A 21,055-nucleotide genomic window follows, 5' to 3' on the forward strand; every position below is an offset into this window, starting at 1 on the left:
TATGGTTCCTGCTTGTTTCATCTAGAATACTAGCTTCCTATTTTGTGATCCATCTGGAGTCAGAAAAATGTTCTGGATATATATTACCTTTAATGTGAAAAATGCTTGCTAATTTGGTCCTGATGCCCTAGTTCTAAACCTTGAGAAAAAATAGTTTCTTCATAGCTAATCTGCTCTTTGAAGACGCAATTCATTAGAAATTCTGCCCATGCATCCATCACATTCCTTGCCTGGGCCAAAACACACAAACAGCAGGTTTAACGATTATGAATTAACCATTTCTTTCTAAAACCTTTCTTGGAGGCACAGCATCTAGTCACTGCATATTGCCACTGCAATGTAATTTCAAAACTGACATCAAAATCTTAAGGGTTAAAATACGTTGTAAGCCATTAACAAATCTAGATACAAATATTTTGAAAATAATATTTGAAACCCTTGTGTGCTATTTTTATAATTTGCAGACTTGCTGAGCTAGAGTCCCTGTACCTTCAGAAGAACAAGCTGACCTATCTGCCCAAAGTCTTGTGCAGAATGAATAAACTAAAGGTACTAGTTGTCAGTGGCGATGACATAAAGAAATTGCCAACTTCTCTGACAACTGACCCCAATTTAAAGTAAGTGCTGAATTCAATGTTTTTCTTTCCGTTTTTAAAATTTATATTTAAACACTATCTCCAGTTTTCAATTTTGATTCAGTCACCATTTCATCTTCAACTGTAAGAGATGAATAGTCTTGTATTTCTTTGTGTTCATAATGAGACTGCATGACTGACTTATGGATTTGTTCATGTCAAGGATAAAAGTGGTACCAGTTTCATTAATATACTCCTAACACCATAAGTTGCGTGTTATATTGCTGATCCATGCTAACTCATGCCAACTGATGCTGTCCACACAAGCCCATAGTCCCTGACACCCTCCATGCCAACTTATGCCTGTCCACCCACCATAATAGTTCCTTATAGTCTCTATGCTAATTTACAGCAAGCTCATGTGAACTGCCAAATCACCCAATATTTAACATGGGCATACCTAAGAAACCCTAGAACCCATGGTGAGAAGAAATTAGGTAGATTTCCAAGTGCCTATTGAGAAATTTGAAATTTGAAATTTTAAAAACACATACATTGATAAAAAAAACCATTAACAATATTTAAGTTCCTTCAACTACTTAATCCCTTTCAAAAACAAGTATTTGTAATCATAGCCCACTTCAAAGACTTCAAGATATCGAACAAATTGTGAACTGACAGAGATCCCACCGTAATTATGATATGATGGAAAATCGATCATGCAGCAAAATCTTTCAATGAAAGCCCTCAGACTTATGGCAACTTGTGTGAAGTGAAATAGTAGGGATTGATTTTTCTAAGCTGCAGTTTTTCAAAATTTACAATGTAGGGGATTTGAATGATTTGAAGGTTTGAAATATTCCCTTGACAACTTAACAATTGCCTTAAAAGTTTGACAATTTATCCATAGCTACACATATTCATGTTCACTTTTACCAATCCCAAAATGGAACTTACCAATACATTCAAAGATGTCTGTGGATAAATCCAAAGGAATTTACAAAAGCATACCCTATGCAAGGTTTGTGAAGGTTTGACATCACCACAAACCCCAGGAACCCCATCCAGCACAAACATAAATAGAAAGCAGGAGACAACAGCTTCGCTTCACTTGGAGGTTGCCACTGATGATGTTGCTTAGCCAGGTAACGAAACGTCTGGATATCAAACCTACAGCTCAGTGAGCAAACCTACACCCTAAACCCTATTACCAAAGAATCCAATAGCCAAGCCCATTTATTGCACACCTTTTGAGCAAAATTAAGACCTGGCAGTTGTTCTCATTTACCATGGATATGATAGCTACCACCTTCACCTATTTCACTAGCAAATCCACCCCTTCCCCTCCCCCCCCCCCCCCCCCCCCCACCCCCCCTACCCCCTGCCTCCACAAACAAAAAACATGTATGTGCTAGGTTCATGGGCTAGAATTGAGCCTCTTTATCTTCATGAAAGTTCAGGCCATGTACGAGCATCAGACCAGGTGTAGGCCAATCACCCCCTTCAGCCTGTTCCACCATTCAATGAGACCATGGCTGCTCTGTGGCCTAACTCTAAATACCAAATTTGGCCCTTAGCTCTTAACACGTTTGCTTAACAAAAAATGATCTATCTCAGATTTAAAATTAACAGCTAATCCAGCATCCACTGTTGATTGTGGAAGTGAGTTCCAAATATCTACCAAAGAAGTACGGGTGCTGTAAATCAGAAACAAAACAGAAGTTGGAAACGCTCAGCAGGTCTGGCAGCATCTGTGTAGAGAAATCAGAGCTAATATTTTGGTTTTGAGGAACCCAGTTCTGATTTGTCTTCACAGATGCTGCCAGACCTGCTGAGCTTTTCCGGCAACATCATTTTTTGTTCCAAACATCTACCACACTTTTTGGGTAGAGGTAATTCCTAACATATTTCCTAAATGGTATGGTCCTAATTCTATGCTCCCTGGGTCTAAAATCTCAAACCAGTGAAAATAGTTTATATTTTTCCAGCCTGTCTTTTTCTGTTAATACGTTGAAGACTGCAATCAGATTACTCCTTAACTTCTAAATTTTAGAGAAATCAGACCAAATTTGTGAAACCTCTCTTCATCACTTAACCCCTAGGTATCATTCTTGAAAATCTATGTGGAAGATCACTGGTTGCACAGTGCCAATTTATGTTGCCTGCCACTTAACCAATTTCCCAGCCAAGCCAATAATTTGTAAAGTCGAGAGTGTGGTGCTGGAAAAACACTACAGGCCAGGTAGCATCCAAGGAGCATGAAAATTGACGTTTTAGGCAAAAGCCCTTCATCAGGCCCTGTGACTGGCTCAAAGGATCACACAACCAGATTTCATGTTTTAAAACTTTTACTATAACAAGCAAACAAGAATCACTATGAATCAAAAATAATTAGTAGGTAAATGATTCACTAAACTACAGAAAGATATCCCTTTTAGATTCATGGCATACTCTCCATATATGTGTATTCTTTATCAAAACAAGTTCAAAGTTATAATTACCTTCTAAAAGGCTTGCTTCTCTCCATTTTGGAGATTTGTAAAGTTGAGTATCCATCAAAAGTTATTTCTAACATTCTGCTGAGCACCCCAGAACCAACTTTCAACAGAATGCCCACCTTAGTGACTGCTTCTCCTAGCTATGTTAAGATAAATCGTGCATTCCTTCAATCTTTACCAGTCCTGTCTCTTTCAATTTTAAGAAAGTAGTGATCAGAAAGCAACCTTTACCCATGCTGTCCACAACAGCTGCTGTCTTCCTGTCTTTCACTATGTGGGACTCTACTTCTTTTTCCCCAGGGTCCCTGAATCAAAGACTCTGACAGAATTTAATTCTGTCCACTCCTCCAACAAAAATGACCTGAAAATGCTGAGATGGAGGGACAAAAGTTAAACAAGATTATTGCATCTGATCAAACATTGCAAATTAGGCAGATAATCAGGAATATTCTTTGTTTCCGATGTTTGAGGTTTTAAAACAGCTATGACATTTTTTTTAGACACAAAATCAGAGAATGGTGACAGAAGAGGATGCCGTTTCTCCTATCATGTCTTTCAGTGTCTGTGTCAGAGCAACTCACCTAAAGGCTTCTCCTGGCTTTTAACTGTAGCCTTGTACATGTATTTTTTTCAGATAATTATTCAATTACATTTTGGATGTTTTGATTAAATCTGTCTCTTGCACACTTTCAAGCAGTGTATTCCTGATCATAAACACCCTTTAATTTGTTTCCCCATATCACCATTGCTGTTTGCCAATAACTTTAAATCATGCAACCACCTACGGAAACAAATGATCTCTATCCACCCTGTCCGTACCCCTGATGACTTTGAGTACCTCAATCAAATCTACTCAATCTTTTTATCAAAGAAGAGAACCTTTTCACATGATGATGTTCCTCATCCCTGGAACAATTCTTGTGAATCTTTTCCATAGCGTTTCTAAGAACTTCATATCCTTTCCAAAGTGTGGTACACAGAATTGGATGCACAATTCTCACGTGAGATCAGATGTATAATTGCTGGGGTTTTCCTGGGTTTGCATTCTTAAGTTTTCCGCAATACAAACACGAAAGAATGTGCACAAAAGATTAACTAGGATGGCATCACAACTGAAAAGTTATATTGGGAAAAAATTATTCTGATGGGACTTCCTCCTCTAAAAAAGGAAAGCTGAGAGGTGAAGTAATACATATGTTTAAAAAAAAATTGGAATGGTTTGATAGGGCAGTTGCAGAAATGATGAGTCCACTAGTGGGGAAGACCAAAACTAGGTGCCAGAGATGATTTTTAAAGAAGTCCATTCATATGTTGTGGGTGTCACTGGCCAGGCAAGCATTTATTACCTATCCCTAATTGCCCAGAGGGCAGTTAAGTGTCAACCACATTGTTGTGGGTTTGGAGTCACATGTAGGCCAGACCAAGTAAAGATAGCAGTTTATTTCCCTAAAGGACAGTAATGAACCAGATTTTTTTTTCTAACAATCAACATGGTTTCATGGTCATCATTAGACTCCTAAATCTAGATATGAATTGATTTCAAATTCCACCATCTGCCATAGCAGGACTAAAACCTGAGTCCTGAGAACATTGGCAGGGTCTCTGGGTTAATTGTCCAGTGATAATAGCTGAAGGCCATCTCCTCCTTTTACAAGATGATAGAAAGATGCATGGAAGGGTGCGTTGCAAGGAGGATACATAGAGGTTGCAGTGAGATTTAGGCAGTGAGTGGGCAGATGCATGGCAGATGTAGTATAATGTTGGTAAATGTGAGGTTATCCACGTTGGTAACAAATATATGAAGTCAGATTATTAATTGAATGGCTATAAATTAAGGGTGGGGCACAAGACATGCATGTCCTCATCCACCAGTCACTGAAAGTAAGCGGCAGGTACAGCACGCAGTAAAGAAGGCAAACTGTATACTGACCTTCATAACAAGAGGATTTAAGTGCAGGAACAAGGATGTCTTGCTACAATTATACAGGATACTGTTGAGGTCACACCTGCAATATTGTGTGCCGTTTTGGACTCTGAGGAAAGGTGTTCTTGCAATAGAGAATACACGGAGGTTAATTAAATTGATTTCTGGGATGCCAGGACTGATGTATGGGAGGGATAGAGTCAGTTATGATTGTATTCACTGGAGTTCAGACGAATAAGGGGACCACTCATTAAACTATTAAACACTAACAGGACTGAACAGATTACATACAGGAAGGATGTTCCCAACGGTGGAGAACTCTAGAACCAAGAGTCATAGTTTAAGGTAAGGGATAATTCTTTTAGGAAAGAGGTGAGAAGAGTTTTCACCAGAGAGTGGTGAGCCTGTGGAATTCACTACCACAGTCAGTGGTTAAAGCCAAAACTTTGTGTTTTCAAGACAGATTTAGATGTAGCTTTTCTGGCCAAGGAATCAAGAGATATGGGGGGTGTGGTGCGATTAAAGTATTGCGTTAGATGATCAGCTATGATCATATTGAATGGCTGAGCAGATTTGAGGGGATGAATAACCTACTCCTGCTCCATCTTTTATATTTCTATGGAAGGATTTACCAATGATATAGTTTACAGCTCATTTGACAACAGTTCTGCTTTTTGGTCATTGGGTTGTGACTCAAATCCAGTTCCTGGAGCTAACAAATTTAATAAAGTGTTAAAACAGTACTATTGAAAGTCACATCATATAAAACAATCACCATCTCGAACATGAAACAATTTAACCACAGCCCGCCAACATTCAATGATGGTACCATCACTGAACCCCCCACTGACAATACCCTTGGGTTTACCATTGAGCAGAAACTCTACTGGACTTATCAGATCAATACAGTGGCTACAAGAGCAGGGCAGAGGTTAGGAATACTGCGGTGAGTAACTCGCCTCCTGACTCCCCAAAGCCTGTCCATCCTAGTACACACAAGTTAGGAGTGTTATGGAATATTCCCCATTTGCCTGGATGAGTGCAGCTCCAACTACTCTCAATGAGCTTGATACCATCTATGACAAAGCAGCTCATTTGATTGGCACCAAATCCACAAGTATCCACTCTCTACACTACTCATGCTTAGTAGCAGCTATGTGTCGCATCTACAACATGCACTGTAGAAATTTGCCAGAGACAACACCTTCCAAATCCACAACCACTTCCATCTAGAAGGATAAGGGCAGCAGATATATGGTACTTTCACCAGCTGCAATGGTGCCGCTCATCATCTTGATGTGGAAATACATCATGGTTCCTTCCCTTTCACTGTCACTAGGTTAACATCCTGGAATTTCCTTCCTAAAAGTATTGCGGGTCTACCTACAATACATGGACACCACCACCTTCTCAAGTGCAACTCGGGTCAGGCAATAAATGCTGGCCAGCCAGCAGCACCCGTGTCTCACTAGTGAATAAAAAAATGGCCATGATATTAAATGGAGGCCCCCTCTATCAATTGTATTGATAAAAATAGTGGTTGAAAATCCCTTGTTGCCAGTTAATGGAGGGCAAACAGTCAGACAGTGATCTCAGATATATTTCCTAAAACTCAGCAGTTTGCAAAAAGAAGTGCTCAGTGTCCTGAATAAAAGGTCAATGTAACACAAAAAGGATGGATTAAATCTCTTTTTCCTATTAACAGATATATTGATCTGAGGGAAAATCTGCTTGAAGACTGGGTGCTCAATGAAATCTTTGAAAATGATGAAGACCAAGAAGAATTTGAAAAAGACTTGATGCAAATGTATTTTAAGGATTTGGAAGAGAGAGGTAACTACTGGAGTATCTTTAAAATTCATTCCTTACAACAGCAAAGGGACATAATGATATAAAGATGAACAGCTGGCTTTCCCTCCATGGCCAGAAGCAGAGGTTGAAACTCTTTTTGGGCTCCAAACCTGTCCCTGGATGGAAACAGTTGTTCACCTTTGAATTTCCTTGGGGCAACCAAATGGTAGTCAGTGGATATGTTCACTTGAATCTGAAGGGCCAATCTTGAAAGAAACAGCAGATTGCAGTGAAAGGCAAATAAGAGGGAGAAGGCAATTTAGTATGGAGTTCCTCCCTTTCCATTTTTTAAAATCACAAGCCTGTGCGGCACAGTAGAGTAGAAGATGGGAATCCTCTATAAGTAGCACATGGTTACTCACAGACCTGCCTGGAGTGCTCGTCCCCTGGCCAGCCATCAGGTGCCCATCTACAGGTTCCTGAGCTGGCTGGCACCGCTTGCAGGACTCTGGAGACAAATTGGAATATCTCAGTTAACTACATCAATTGGTCTTAATCAGACACCTAATGACTGCAGGCAGACAGGCAACTTTGAAAGAACGGCTATACAACAATAGCCAAAAAATAAAGAAGTACTGGAGAATTGGCACATTAGCCAATAGCACTAATTTTATTGCCTATCTGTCTCAGAGCCTGTCTCACAAAGGCTGAAGATCCAGATCACAGTTTTGCTGGAGCAGTTCTGTTCATTTGTATGCAAATTGGGGACATTTTTAAATTGAAAAACTAAGTAAAGACTAATTTTGAAGAAGAGGTTTATCATCACCAGAGCTAAAAAGAATTGGATGGTGCGAGAAAAGTAAGTCCTATAATTTTCTGTTCCTGGGAATTCTCCTTTTTATTTGTTCATGGTATATTGAAATTTCTGGCTTAGCCAATATTCATAGTACTTCCAGAACTGCCCATGAGAAGATGGTGAAGAGCTGTCCTCTTGACTTGCTGCAGTCCTTGAAGTGTGGGTATACCAGGAATTCCAGATTTTGACCCAGTCACATATTAAAGGATAATATGCTGTTTGCAGAGAAACTTGCAAATGGTGGTGTTCTCAGTCATTTGCCTATTCTACATGGTGGATGGCACGAGGAAAACAAAAACAGAAATTGCTGGAAAAAATCTCAGCAGGTCTAGCAACATCTGTGGAGAAAAAGCAGTGTTAAAATTTCGGGTACAATGAGCGTTCTTCAGAACTGATTGTAGGTGGGGGAAAGTTGGTACGTATGCTGAAGGTGGGCTGGCGGGGGGGGACGTGGGAAATAAAAGATGTGGTAGGGTGGGGAGAAGGAGACCCCAGAGAGAGAAAGAACAACAGATGGATAGATAAAGGAATGGGTAAAGGTCAGCCTAAGAGAATTAATAGCTGTTAACAGGGACCATTAGTAGTGACAATGAATTGGTTGTGGTAACAGCCTGTATAATGACAAGGATTAGTACCTTTGCAGGGCAGCTTTCCGGACTCAATATTGAGGTCAATAATTTTAGGGCCTGGGCATTTTCTCTAATGTCCTTACCCCAACCCCCAACACCAGACCGCTGGGCTCCTTCTTCATTTATCATTTATTCCTCACCTGATCTTTAGCATATACTGTATACCAATATTTTTCTAGCTCCAGTCAATTCTGAAAAAGTGTCACTGCACCTGAAACATTAACTCAGAATTTCCACACAAGCTGCCAGACCTACTGAGTTTTTTCAGCAATTTCTGGTTTTGTTTCTGATTTCTAGCATCCGCATTTCTTTGTTTTATTTTGTTTAGAAAGGAGCCCTGATGAGTTGCTGGGGTGCATAGATGGTTACATACTGCAGCCACTGTGCATTGATGGCGAAGAGAACATACGTTGATGATTGTAGGTAGAGTGCCAATCAAGTTAGCTGCCTCGTCCTGGATGGTGTTAAGTTTTTTTTTGTGTTGTGAGAGTTCCATTCATCAAGGCCAATATTCATTCTCACTCCTGACTGGTGCCTTGTAGATGGTGGACAGGCATTTTGCAAGACCCAAAGTGTGTTACCACCAAATACCTAGGCTCCAACCTGACTAAATTATTCTTCAAGTTGTGACCTTTCAGAGAATGAAATTGGGTGTGTTCTATAAAAGTCAAGGTAATCTAATCCACCAGCTTTTTGGCGCAGCAGTTAAAATTACCTATAACCAGGTTACACTAGCATGGTGGCTCAGTGGTTAGCACTGGTGCCTCACAGCACCAAGGAGCTTGGTTTGATTCTATCCTTGGGTGACTGTCTGTGTGGAGTTTGGACATTCTCTTCATGTCTGCGTGGGTTTCCTCCTAGTGCTCTCGTTTCCTCCCATAATTCAAAGATATACATGTTAGGTGGGTTGGCCATGCTAAATTGCTATAGTGTCCAGGGATGTGCAGGATGGGTGGATTAGCTATGGGAAATGCAGGGATAGAGTACTGGGGTGGGTCTTTGGTGGGATGCTGTTCAGAGGGTTGGTGTGCACTTGATGGGCCAAATGGCCTGTTTTCACACTGTAGGAATTCTATGACTATTTATCAATAAAATAAAACAATCTTTCTTTTCCTTGCTTCAGAAACAGCTCCTGCTTATACTACAAGGGTATCTCTAAGCCTACAGCTCTAACATACACTACCAAAATTGTGGATCTGAAGAGAATGAAACTTGGTGACACTTTGTGAAGAATCTATCCAATCTACTAGGAAAATGACATAAGCAAGTTAGCAGTGAGATATGAGAACAAATATCGATCTGATTTAAGGGTTTAGAGGACAGTTAGATATTCACATTGCCATATGTAGGTTGACTTTTAATTCTGGCACATTTCCGAGACTGACCAGAGGTGATTTGTTGATTGAAGTAAATGTTCAGATGATTACATGACCAAATGAAAAAGATGAGCAATAATATTACAATCTGGATATTTCTAACATGAACGTACAATAGTTACTTTTGTTATAGAAGAAAGGTCATGAATAACCATGCATATTTTCTTTGTCTATCTTGACTGATCTAATTCACAATGTTGCAGTAGAATCTAGTTACAGTTAGAAAGTTATTTTAACCAATCATCTGAAGTTATTCATACATAGTATTTTCTTCATTTCATTTATTGTAAAGTGAGATCACTTAGATTCACTTTGGTCTAGCATTCACCTGCTTATTTCTCTATACATGAGGCATTTATGAATTAAAAGTACAAAGCGTCAATTCGGAATATGCTTAAAAGTTCCTAAAAATAATTCACAATTCAAAATAACTTTTCATCATCTTTAATTCCCGTAGTTGAAGGAAGGTCCACTATCATACTGTTCCATTATTTCCTTTCTCTGTTATGGTCTACAAAGACAAACATAAATAACTTTATGCATTCAGTGGGCATAGTTCACAACAGTTCCAAAAAATGTGGCAGTTTTTTGTTCTCCTTCTAATGAACAATAATTGTACTTTCAAGACTTGACTATCTCACAGCAAAATGAGGCTGACTGATCTTGTGCCAGCTGTTGGTAGCATTGATAAATGCAGGAGAAGATTAAGCTGATAGGTAACTGTAAATACTAACTACTTCTTTTCTGGATTTTCCTTGAATCTGTTCATGGATGTTATTTATAAGAGAAGGAAAAGTGGAAATTTGAAAGCAGGCTTTTTACTATCACTGATAACTGAAAACCATTTTAACTGAATTTCTGTTTGCTTTCATTACAAAAAATGTGTCGATAATGTTTGAATAATGAATAATGTAACAGATTGACATGATGTTTTGTAAGAATGTTTAAAAATTCTCATCTTACTCTCTAATTCAGTAATGTTGGAAGTAAATGATCATTTTTAAAAATCATTTCACATAAGTAAGCTGAACCAAATCAATATTTCATATTCTGATTAATTACTTTGCATCAAAATATATTATTCCAGACTAAACAGATAATTTCAATAAAATAAATGGAACTCCTCTTTGTCAATGGTATAATTTTTGCACTTTGTGAAGTGATATTGTAAAGGTGGTTAAATGTAAATATGTCACACTTGAGCACACAGACTAGAAGGTTTCTTGTTCAAATTTTGGCCCTTTCTGGGTGGCAGTCTCAGCCAGGAAAATAATAATAGTTGTTACAATTGGCTTCCATCTTTCAAAACTATTGCTGTAAGTTTTCAGTTGTGATATTTACTTTGAAATGACTTGCTTGAAGTGCATGTGCATGAATGTCAGATGCCACCTGGCTTAAGTTTGGCTGTGATAGCCGTATGATAATCATCATCCATGCTCGCACAGAAAGAAAAGCTCTTGAATGAGGATTAAAAAGTTGCTGTTGAATTTGAAACGATATCCCACTGCCTTCAGTGGATGTAGCCTAAGACAAGAAAATAGGAGAAGGAAGAAAAGAATTTCAAAAAAACATCAAAATAAGAAAAATACTGGGTATGCTTGAATATCTTTTGACATCTTGTAATTATTACTTCTGTTGTATTGCATTTTACATAGAGCAATTTGATTTTATAATTATATTTTAAGTAGTCTCAAATTTATTTTTGCACTTTTTCAGAGTGGAATATAAAATATTGTTTGTGGAAAATGTTGTAGAGTGTATGAAAATGACTTAGAAACATACTGACTGCTTATCATGAATAACTTGATGAAAATAACTGTATGCTTATTGCAAAATATCCTTTATTATTCTGATGTTTATAGAATTCAAACACATGAAAATGTCTAACTCTTCCTTGTAGTTTGTCAATCACTTTTTGGTAAATGTTTTGCTGTGACACTACATAGAAAGTCTGAATTCATTTTAACATTGGGGATATTAGATCTCCCATTTCTCAGTGCAATTTTGTTTTACATGAACCATAAATGAGAGGTGTTTAAAAAAAAACCTTCTCTGGGTGAAAGGTCTGGTTTAGATATCATTGGAACACAACAATTTGGATACAGTTACACTTAATATGTTACACCTTTATTAAGCTTCTAAGTAATACCACAAACTCTGAGAAATACCACGAACCAAGATCTGTATTTGGTGGGTAATCCATGTGATGATGCTGTCACTTTAAAAGGTTATTTTATCCCATCCGCGCTTACGCCAGCCCGGACAGAATTTCACATTGGCCCCAAGGTCCCGTACTTCCCAAGGGAGCCTGTACTCCACAACCTGAGCCACCTCTGGAATTTTAATTTTGTTCCCTTTCAGGGGGTAAAAAGGCGTGCCCTGTATAGACTGCTACTGCACACCGTCCACCTCTTCTCCCTCATCCATCATCCGGCACACCTTGGCGTGCCCATTTGCCACCGGGCAGTGGGGATCCCCAGTGGAGGGCTCTCTATGTGGGAGTCCTCCACCTTTCTCTCGGGGATCTGGGGTGGAGGGTGCTGCATGCAGCAGTCCCCTGCAACCGCAGATTGAGGTGGTTCACTGACTCCCAGCCCAACTGCTTGTTCTGTGGTGCTGTGGAGTCCGTGAACCATGTGTATATTGGGTGTGGGCGTTTGCACTCCCTTTTTCATTTTCTGAAAAACCCCCTCCTCTGCTTTTGGTTGCACTTCAGTTCCACGTTCCTGATCTTTGGGCACCCGGTACGGAGGAGAGAGGGCAGGTCTGAAGACCTCCTTGTGGGTCTGTTCCTGGGCCTGGCCAAACTGGCAATAAACAGGTCCAGGCAGCGGGCAGTGGAGGGGGTCGTTAGGGCCGACTGTCTGCCCCTCTTCCGCGGTTACATTAGAGCCTGGGTGTCCTTGGAGAAGGAGCACTCACTGTCCACCAACACCCTGGAGTTGTTCAGGGAGAGTTGGGCACTGCAAGGAGTGGAGTGCATTATTTCCTCCTCCAACTTTATTTTGATTTAGTCCCTGCCCTCCCCTTCACTGTTTGATCACACAGCATTGTCCTTTGATATGAAGGGCACTGCATGTCACTGGCCAACCGAGTGCTTTCCTATCTTCCTGGTGGTGGAAAGTGAATAAAAATTTGTGCATCTTGTGTCTCTCACTGTGTCTCACACTTGCACACACACACCATGGGTGAAAAAAAAGAAAAATGTAGGTTATTTTGTCCTTGGTTTTTTTGAAGAGAGGTCGTAAATGCAGAGGTGCTGAGGGGTCTAGTTTAATAATGGAAGGGGAGTGGTCAAATTCTCCCAGTTCAGGTTTTTTCTAGTTGATGGTAGCTGTTGCAGTCACAAGATGCGTGAGTCCAGGGGAGTTGCAAGCTTCAATAAAGAACTCTGACTTTCTTCTGAAATCTCCCTTTGGATGTTGTTCCCTTCTGTCTTTAAGGATATGGGTTTGAATTAACCTTTTTGTCAAGGAGTGTGTTTATGGGATGTTGATATACTGGAACAATTAATTAGTAATAGTTGCTGTATTGGGTCAGTTACGTTTTCCATTAGTTGTTATTCTAAATTCTGTTTTCTTTTGTTCATGCTGCTACAGGGCGGCACGGCAGCACGGTGGCGCAGTGGTCAGCACTGCTGCCTCACAGCACCAGGGACCCGTGTTCGATTCCGGCTTGGACGACTGTCTGTGTGGAGTTTGCACATTCTCCGTGTGTCTGCATGGGTTTCCTCTGGGTACCCCTGTTTCCTCCCACAGTCTATGAAGGTGTGCAGGATAGGTGAATTGGCCATGCTAAATTGCCAAAGTGTTAGGTGCATTAGTCAGGGATAAATGTAGGGTCGGGGAATGGGTCTGTGTGGGTTACTCTTTGGAGGGTCGGTGTGGACTTGTTGGGTCAAAGAGCCTATTTCCATACTGTAGGGAATCTAGTCTAAAACTGTAATTGTTAAATAAATTCAGTTTTGGTTAAAGGCGACTGGTTTGACCGGCTATGTAACACCTGGAATATCAATTTCACATCTGTCTTTAAAACAAGAAAATTTGGGGGTTTAGGCTACCTTCTTAAATAATTTGAGGGGGTTTGGCCTGGTCCATAATAGTTTGGGAGGTTTTGTCGGGATCGATTCTATAATTCCACTTTGGGTTTAGCGTTGCTGGACTCAAATTTGATCAGGGTATTGAATTCGGTAGCTTTAATTCGCTTTGGATAGTAAAGGTTCTTTCAGTCACTAAGCGTTTTCTGGGAGTGGAAGAAGTGACTTTGGGAGTTTTACAAAAAATGAGCAAAGCACAGCTATTGGAATTGGCAGACAAGCTGGAGTTGGGGTTGCTTCGTCTGTGAGAAAAGGACAGATAATTACAGCAATAACTTGACATTTATATTTGTTGGAAATGCCATTAGAATATTTGGAAATGGCTAGAATTCAATTACTGATGAAGCACCTTGAACATGAAAAGGAACTGAAACAGTTTGAATTTCAGTCAAAAGCAGAGGAATGAGAAAAGAAAAGATTTGCCCTAGCAGAACAAAAAGAAAAGGAAAGAATTGCTTTGACACAATAAAAAGGAAAGGAGAGGAAGGCCCTAGCAGAAGAAAAGGAAAAAGAGAGATATGAACGAAAAAAGAGAGAGCAAGAAAGAAGGAGAGAGGGTTTGAACTTCAGAAGTTGGCAAATAGACAGGAAAATCAACGTAAAAGGATGGAGGCAAAGGTAGAAGGTAGACTTAGTGAGGAAGATTATGAGGATGAGCAAACTCATTGTAGCCAAAGATCTGGTGCGGATTTGTTCAAATATACCCAAGCATTGCCTAAATGTGATGAGAAAGATGTAGGAGCCTTTTTCATTTCATCTGAGGAAGTGGCTAAACAAATGAAGTTGCCAGTGACTATGTGAGTTTTGTTGATCCAAACAAAGCTGGGAGGTCGAGCATCACTATCAGAGGAGGTATCTGGGAAGTATGAGGAGGTGAAGAAAGCCATCTTAAGTGCAAATGAGCTTGTGCCAGAAGCCCACAGATGTTTCAGGAGGGACCCTGGTCTAACATAAATTGAGTTTGAAAGGATCAAATGAAGTAATTTCAATAGGTGTATAACGGCATTAAACATAGATCAAACATATGATGGTCTTAGAGAGAAAATCATCATAGAATCCCTACAATGTGGAAACAGGCCAATTGGCCCAACATGTCAATACTGACCCTCCAAAGAGTAACCCACCTAGACTTATTCCTCTATATTTCACTTAACCTGAGCATCTTTGGACTGTGGGAGGAAACCTGAGCACCTGAAAGAAACCCACGCAGGCACAGAGAGAATATGCAAACTCCACACAGACCAAGCTAGGAATTGAACCAACATCCCTGGTGCTTTAAGGCAGTAGTGTTAACCACTGAGCCACCACACCAACCCTGCACTCCCTTTTTTAAAAATGTTTTTACGTGGGTAGTGTGTGCATGTGTAAGATGGCCCGGCTGCAGAATGGGAGAGGGAGATCGGGAAGCGAAATGTTGCGGAGCATTTCTACTTTCTGAATTTACAGTAACACTGAACTCAGCTGGATAGACTGAGTTTTGGAGAAAGAAAATGCTTTAAAGAAGTCTTTGTGTTGGATCTTGATAAGAAATCCTGATGATTAGCTGATTCTTTAAAATCTGCTGTTTCTGAGTTCTAGAATTCATGTTGTTGTACACTTAATTGGCAATAAAAGTTTGTTTTTTTAACAGAAAAACAAAAGAAATCTTTGGTGGATTAATCCAGTCAACAAAATAATGAATAACCTTCAATGAAATTTTCATTCAATTCGATTCAGACTTACACACAATGAAATGCTAGTCTTTGTGCCTTTTACTCCAGTTTTTATGGAAGTCTTCGCAGAATTGAATGCTATTCACAGAAGCCTGATAGTTTTCTCACAATGACATTGAAGCATCCATTTATCACAGTATGAATGACAGAAGGAATTGTGTTTGACCTCCTGGATTCATTAGTAGAATTTTATATTTCTGTGTGATTGACTTTACTTTGAACAAACGCAGTATTTTGTCTTTCTTAGTGACACTATATTTGTGAATTAACAAAACTGAATTACATATTAATCTGGTCTATTGATTATGGACACATGGACTGGATTCTAGAGGCCCAACGAGGAGGACCTTGGAGGTGTTGTGGGGGTGTGGGGGTGGGGTGGGGGGTTGTGGGGGTGGGCTGCTGTAGAATGTAATATTCCATGCATAAAAATTGGATAAGGGTTCTTCAGGTCAGTTCCATATTCTACTAGGTATAGACAGCATTGTGACTTCATTATTTCTGTCAGATCTGCACACACATTTGACTCACAAAGTGCCAATAACCTGTGATTTATGTACCGGTCTCAATTTTTACAAAGCACAAAAGACATGCAGCATGTCAGTGGAGGCTGCAAAGAAGCAGCAGGTTCAGACCATGAATTTGGAATCCATTAAGTTTTGAGAGGAGTTTCCTCTGCCAGGGTTTTGGGCCATGCTGCCAGACTGTTATTTAGCTACTGTCACTTTGATATCATAAAAGAAACTGAAAGGGGCTGGTTGTAATTAGAGGGGTGAAAAAAGTGTCTGTGAGAGAGGTCAAGACTGAGAGTGTCCACCAGGCATTGACATTGTGTGGTCAGGAGGTAGGTTCCATATTGAGGAGGAGGACTGGAGAATAGGGAAGCTACAGTCATAGGTATCTGCCTCAAACACGTCTTATGATCACCTTCACAGGCAGCTTCGGGGTGGCGATATGGAAGAAGATAGCAATAGGGACCAGAAGCTCCCTCCTATATAAAGCAGGTACCCCTCCGTTTCATTCAGCTGTAGGTCAGAGGCATTGCTGGCTGGCCAGCATTTAATGGCTGTTTGCAGTTGCCCTTGAGGGGGTGGTGTGAGTTGCCTTCCTGAATATGCAGTCTACGTGCTGTAGGTTGACTTACAATCTCTTAGGAAGGGAATTAGAGGATTTTAACATATTCACGGCAAAGGAATTGTGATATATTTCCAAGTCAGAATGGTGAGTGAGATTAGATTAGATTACTTACAGTGTGGAAACAAGCCCTTCGGCCCAACAAGTCCACACCGACCCGCCGAAGCGCAACCCACCCATACCCCTACCTAACACTACGGGCAATTTAGCATGGTCAATTCACCTGACCCACACATCTTTGGACTGTGGGAGGAAACCGGAGCACCCGGAGGAAACCCACGCAGTCACGGGGAGAACGTGCAAACTCCACACAGTCAGTCGGGAATTGAACCCGGGTCTCAGGCACTGTGAGACAGCAGTGCTAACCACTGTGCCACCGTGCTGCTCACGTGGCTTGGAAGGAACTTGCAGGTGGTGGTGTTGCCCTTGTCTTCCTAGGTGGAAGTAGTCATAGGTTTGGAAGGTGTTTTCTGAGGGTCTTTGTGAATTTCTGCAGTGTATCTTGTATCTAGTACATACTGCTGCCACTGAGAGTGAAGGTGGATGTTGTGGATGCATTATAGCTTGTTATGGCCACTGCTCTGCCCAAGACAGCAAGACATTGCAGAGAGTTGTGAATACAGCCCAGTCCATCACAAAAACTAGCTTTCCTTCTATTGACTTTGTCTATGCTTTCAGCTGCCATACAGAAAATACAAAAGTTTGAAAACACATACTAACAGATCCTATAACAGCTTCTTACCTGCTGTTATCAGACTTTTGGTGGACCTCTTATATATTAAAGTTGATCTTCCTCTACACTTTCTCTGTAGCTGTAACACTAAATTCTACATTCTGTTCTATTACCTGATGCACTTATGTAAGGTATGATTTGCCAGCATAGCACACGAAACAAAACTTTTCACTGTATCTCGGTACAGGTGACAATAATAAACCAAATCGAATGATAAATCCAGTCAAGTCCAAGAACATGTCTACTGACTCCATCTGGGGTCTAAAGGATGAAAACAGAGAAGAAATACCTTCCATGTGACAACCTGAGCTATTAACACACAGATAATAAGTCTCATGAAGCTAAGATTCAGGCAGCTGGATTAATCCAACGGTGTCCTTCATTGACAACAGCAAAGATCTCCTAGATCAATGAGTCCTGTTGTACTCTGCACAGCTTGGCACAACAGAGCGGAGAGGACCTGACCAACAGCGCAGCACAACTGATATGGAGGATGTGAAGGAAGCTGATGACCAGAGGCTGCATTGTGAAGAGCGCCAGGAACTATGGAAAGGTGCAATGACATCAGCATTGCGGAAGCAAAGAAAGTGCTCATACATACATGTTTCGTGTGGCTTTTCCTGCCTCATTCTTCCAATCAATTAATTGTCCCCCTTCACTTTTCCCACTTGACATCTCAGTTTTTGGCATGGGCAATGTAATGACCAAAAATGCTATGCTGCCTCCCAGAAAGCCCTTGTGGTGAGTCAATAAACTCATTTACTTCAGAGATCTGCCAGTAATGAATAGAAATGTTGACAGAAAGTACTACACATTTGTTGGAAATAATAATGAACACAAAGTGCTCCTCCTTAGTAATGTATTTATCTGAGAAGCTTAAGTGCATCTGGTGGACTTTTTAATGTTCTTTCAACTTCCTTTTTGTTGGCAACTGAAGACAGAGTAGGCTTCTGATCTAGATGATCTGTACAGATGCCTCCAATATTCAATATGGATACCCTCTGTAATCTGCCATATTCTTGTGCAACTCACATGTATATCCAACATCTACCACCTTACTGCACTCCAGAGGCACATTGTCAGCCTAGGATTCAACATGGGCATGGTCTATCGTTCTCCTTGGGCCATCAGTGGTCTTGCTATTGGCTATCTGGCTGCAACTGCAACAATCTCACAAGGTTGTAACCATGAATCTGAGCTCAAGTGGTTACTCAACTGAGATGGAGAGTCCATACTAGTGAAGGGTATGAAGGGGAATGATATAACTGAGATCCCTTCCTCCTTCTCAGCAGTGGTGATTATCTGACAGAGACAGGAGCTTTTGTTTGTGTTCTTGACTTGCATGACAGAACAGGAAGATCAAAAGGTTTCACCTTTCCAACATGTACTTTCAAGTGTTCAGATTGATGCATGTGCAGTGGAGGTAACAGCAGCATTATCCTTGTGCAAATCCAAGGCACCTTTGTACCAAACTGTGAGAGTATTCGTGCTCCTGTGCTTATCCCCCTGATTCTCAATCTGCAATGGAGCAGCTACTATGAGTGATACCAATACCAGAGCCTCTTCTTCTTCCATGAGTGGGAAGATAGAGAGCGATGGCATTCCCCCACTGACCTAGACCCTTTCTTTTAGAGTCAGAATAGTCATACAGCACAGAAACAGACCTCTCGTTCCAACCAGTCCATGCCAAACATAATCCCAAACTAAACTAATCCTACCTGCCTACTCCTGGCCCACATCCCTTCAAACTTTTCCTATTCATGTACTTATCCAAATGTCTTTTACACATTGTAACTGTGCTTGCATCCACCACTTCTTCAGGAAGTTCATTCCACATGTAAACCATCCTCTGTGTAAAAAAATTTCCCCTCATGTCTTTCTTAAATCTCTTTTCTCTCACCTTAAAAATATGCCCTCTTATTTTGAAATAACCTATCCTATGGAAATACACCTACTATTAACCCTTTCTATATCTCTCATGATTCTATAAACATGTTGAAGTAACAAGGATTCACTGACGTTCAGTCAAGAATGGGGTGGTGCCTCTGAATTTTCTTGAATCCAAGGTTATAGGGAAAGGACAGGAAAGTGGATGTGTGGAATATTAGATCACATATGATCCCATAGAATGGCAGAATAGGCCCAAGGGGTAGAAAGTGACTTCCGCCACCCTTACTGCCGTGTCTGCCACCATTTCCGCCCCCACTAACGCCACTCACTTGCATTCTGCTGACACGCCCCCTGCATATCCCACTGTCACCATTCCCGACCCCCAGAACCCTAAGGGGAGCACCACCCCTGCTCATGACTCCATCCCCATTTCCCCCACCATCACACCCTCTCATTATTGGCTCCGCCCCCACTCCCAGCTCCACACCCACACCAGATCCCAGCTCCCAGCCCTACCGAGTTTTCACTATCCCTCCAGACTTCCCCCTCACTGAGGATGAACGATCAGTCCTCAGCAAAGGACTCACCTTCATCCCCCTCCGTCCAAGCATCAATAAATTTAATACACACCGTGACGTCGAACACTTCTTCCGCCGCCTCCGCCTCCGAGCTTACTTTCACAATCAGGACTCCCGCCCACCTTCTGAGGGCCCCTTCGCCCTCCAACACACTGCATCCACCTGGACACCCTGCGCTGGCCTATTACCCGCCCTCGACCTCTTCATTTCCAATTGCCTCCAGGACGTTAACCGCCTCAACCTGTCTACCCCCCTCCCCCACTCCAACCTCTCACCCTCACAACGCACATCCCTCCAATCCCTCTGCTCCAATCCCAACCTCACCATCAAGTCAGCAGATAAAGGGGGCACAGTGGTAGTTTGGCGCACTGACCTCTACACAGCTGAAGCCAAATGCTAACTCGAGGACACCTCTTCCTACCGCCCCCTCGACCATGACCCCACTCCCCATCACCAAACCATCATCTCCCAGACCATACAGAACCTCATCACCTCAGGAGATCTTCCACTCACAGCTTCCAACCTCATAGTCCAGGAACCCCGCACTGCCCGGTTCTACCTCCTTCCCAAGATCCACAAGCCTGACCATCCTGGCCTACCCATTGTCTCAGCATGCTCCTGCTCCACTGAACTCATCTCTACCTACCTCGACATTTTCCTATCCCCCCTAGTCCAGGAACTCCCCACATAAGTTCAAGACACCACCCACGCCCTCCACCTCCTCCAAGTCTTCCGTTTCCCTGGCCCCCAAGGCCTCATCTTCACCATGGATATCCAATTCCTCTACACTTCCATCAGCCATGACCAGGTCCTCCAAGCCCTCCGTTTTTTTCCTCTCCAGACATCCCCAACAGTACCCTTCCACCGATACTCTCATTCGTTTGGCCGAACCGGTCCTTACCCTTAACAATTTCTCCTTCGAATCCTCCTACTTCCTCAAGACCAAAGGGATAGCCATGGGCACACGTATGGGCCCCAGCTATGCCTGTCTCTTAGTTGGCTACATACAACAGTCGATCTTCCGTAATTACACCAGCACCACTCCCCAATCTTCCTCCGCTACATTGATGACTGCATTGGTGCCACCTCATGCTCCCGTGAGGAGGTTGAGCAATTCATCAACTTCACCAACATATTCCACCCTGACCTTAAATTTACCTGGACCATCTCTGACACCTCCCTCCCCTTCCTGGACCTCTCCATCTCCATTAATGATGACCGACTTGACACTGACATTTTTTACAAACCCATCGTGGGCGGCAT

The 21,055-nt window shown here is 41.6% G+C and overlaps 1 protein-coding gene across 1 annotated transcript in view; it reads left to right on the forward strand.

The window, feature by feature from the left end:
- The window catches only part of lrrc2 (leucine rich repeat containing 2), a 60,229-nt gene extending 50,644 nt beyond the window's left edge, over window positions 1-9,585 (forward strand). The window contains exons 6-8 of the mRNA XM_060845323.1: window positions 465-617; window positions 6,703-6,830; window positions 9,397-9,585. Of these exons, the coding sequence (XP_060701306.1) occupies window positions 465-617; window positions 6,703-6,830; window positions 9,397-9,446 (331 nt within the window). The 3' untranslated portion in view covers window positions 9,447-9,585. The remainder of the gene's footprint in view (window positions 1-464; window positions 618-6,702; window positions 6,831-9,396) is intronic.
- The last annotated feature ends 11,470 nt before the right edge of the window (window positions 9,586-21,055 follow it).

The sequence above is a fragment of the Hemiscyllium ocellatum genome, chromosome 2 (assembly GCF_020745735.1).
Source record: "Hemiscyllium ocellatum isolate sHemOce1 chromosome 2, sHemOce1.pat.X.cur, whole genome shotgun sequence".
NCBI classification, from domain to species: Eukaryota; Metazoa; Chordata; class Chondrichthyes; order Orectolobiformes; family Hemiscylliidae; genus Hemiscyllium; species Hemiscyllium ocellatum.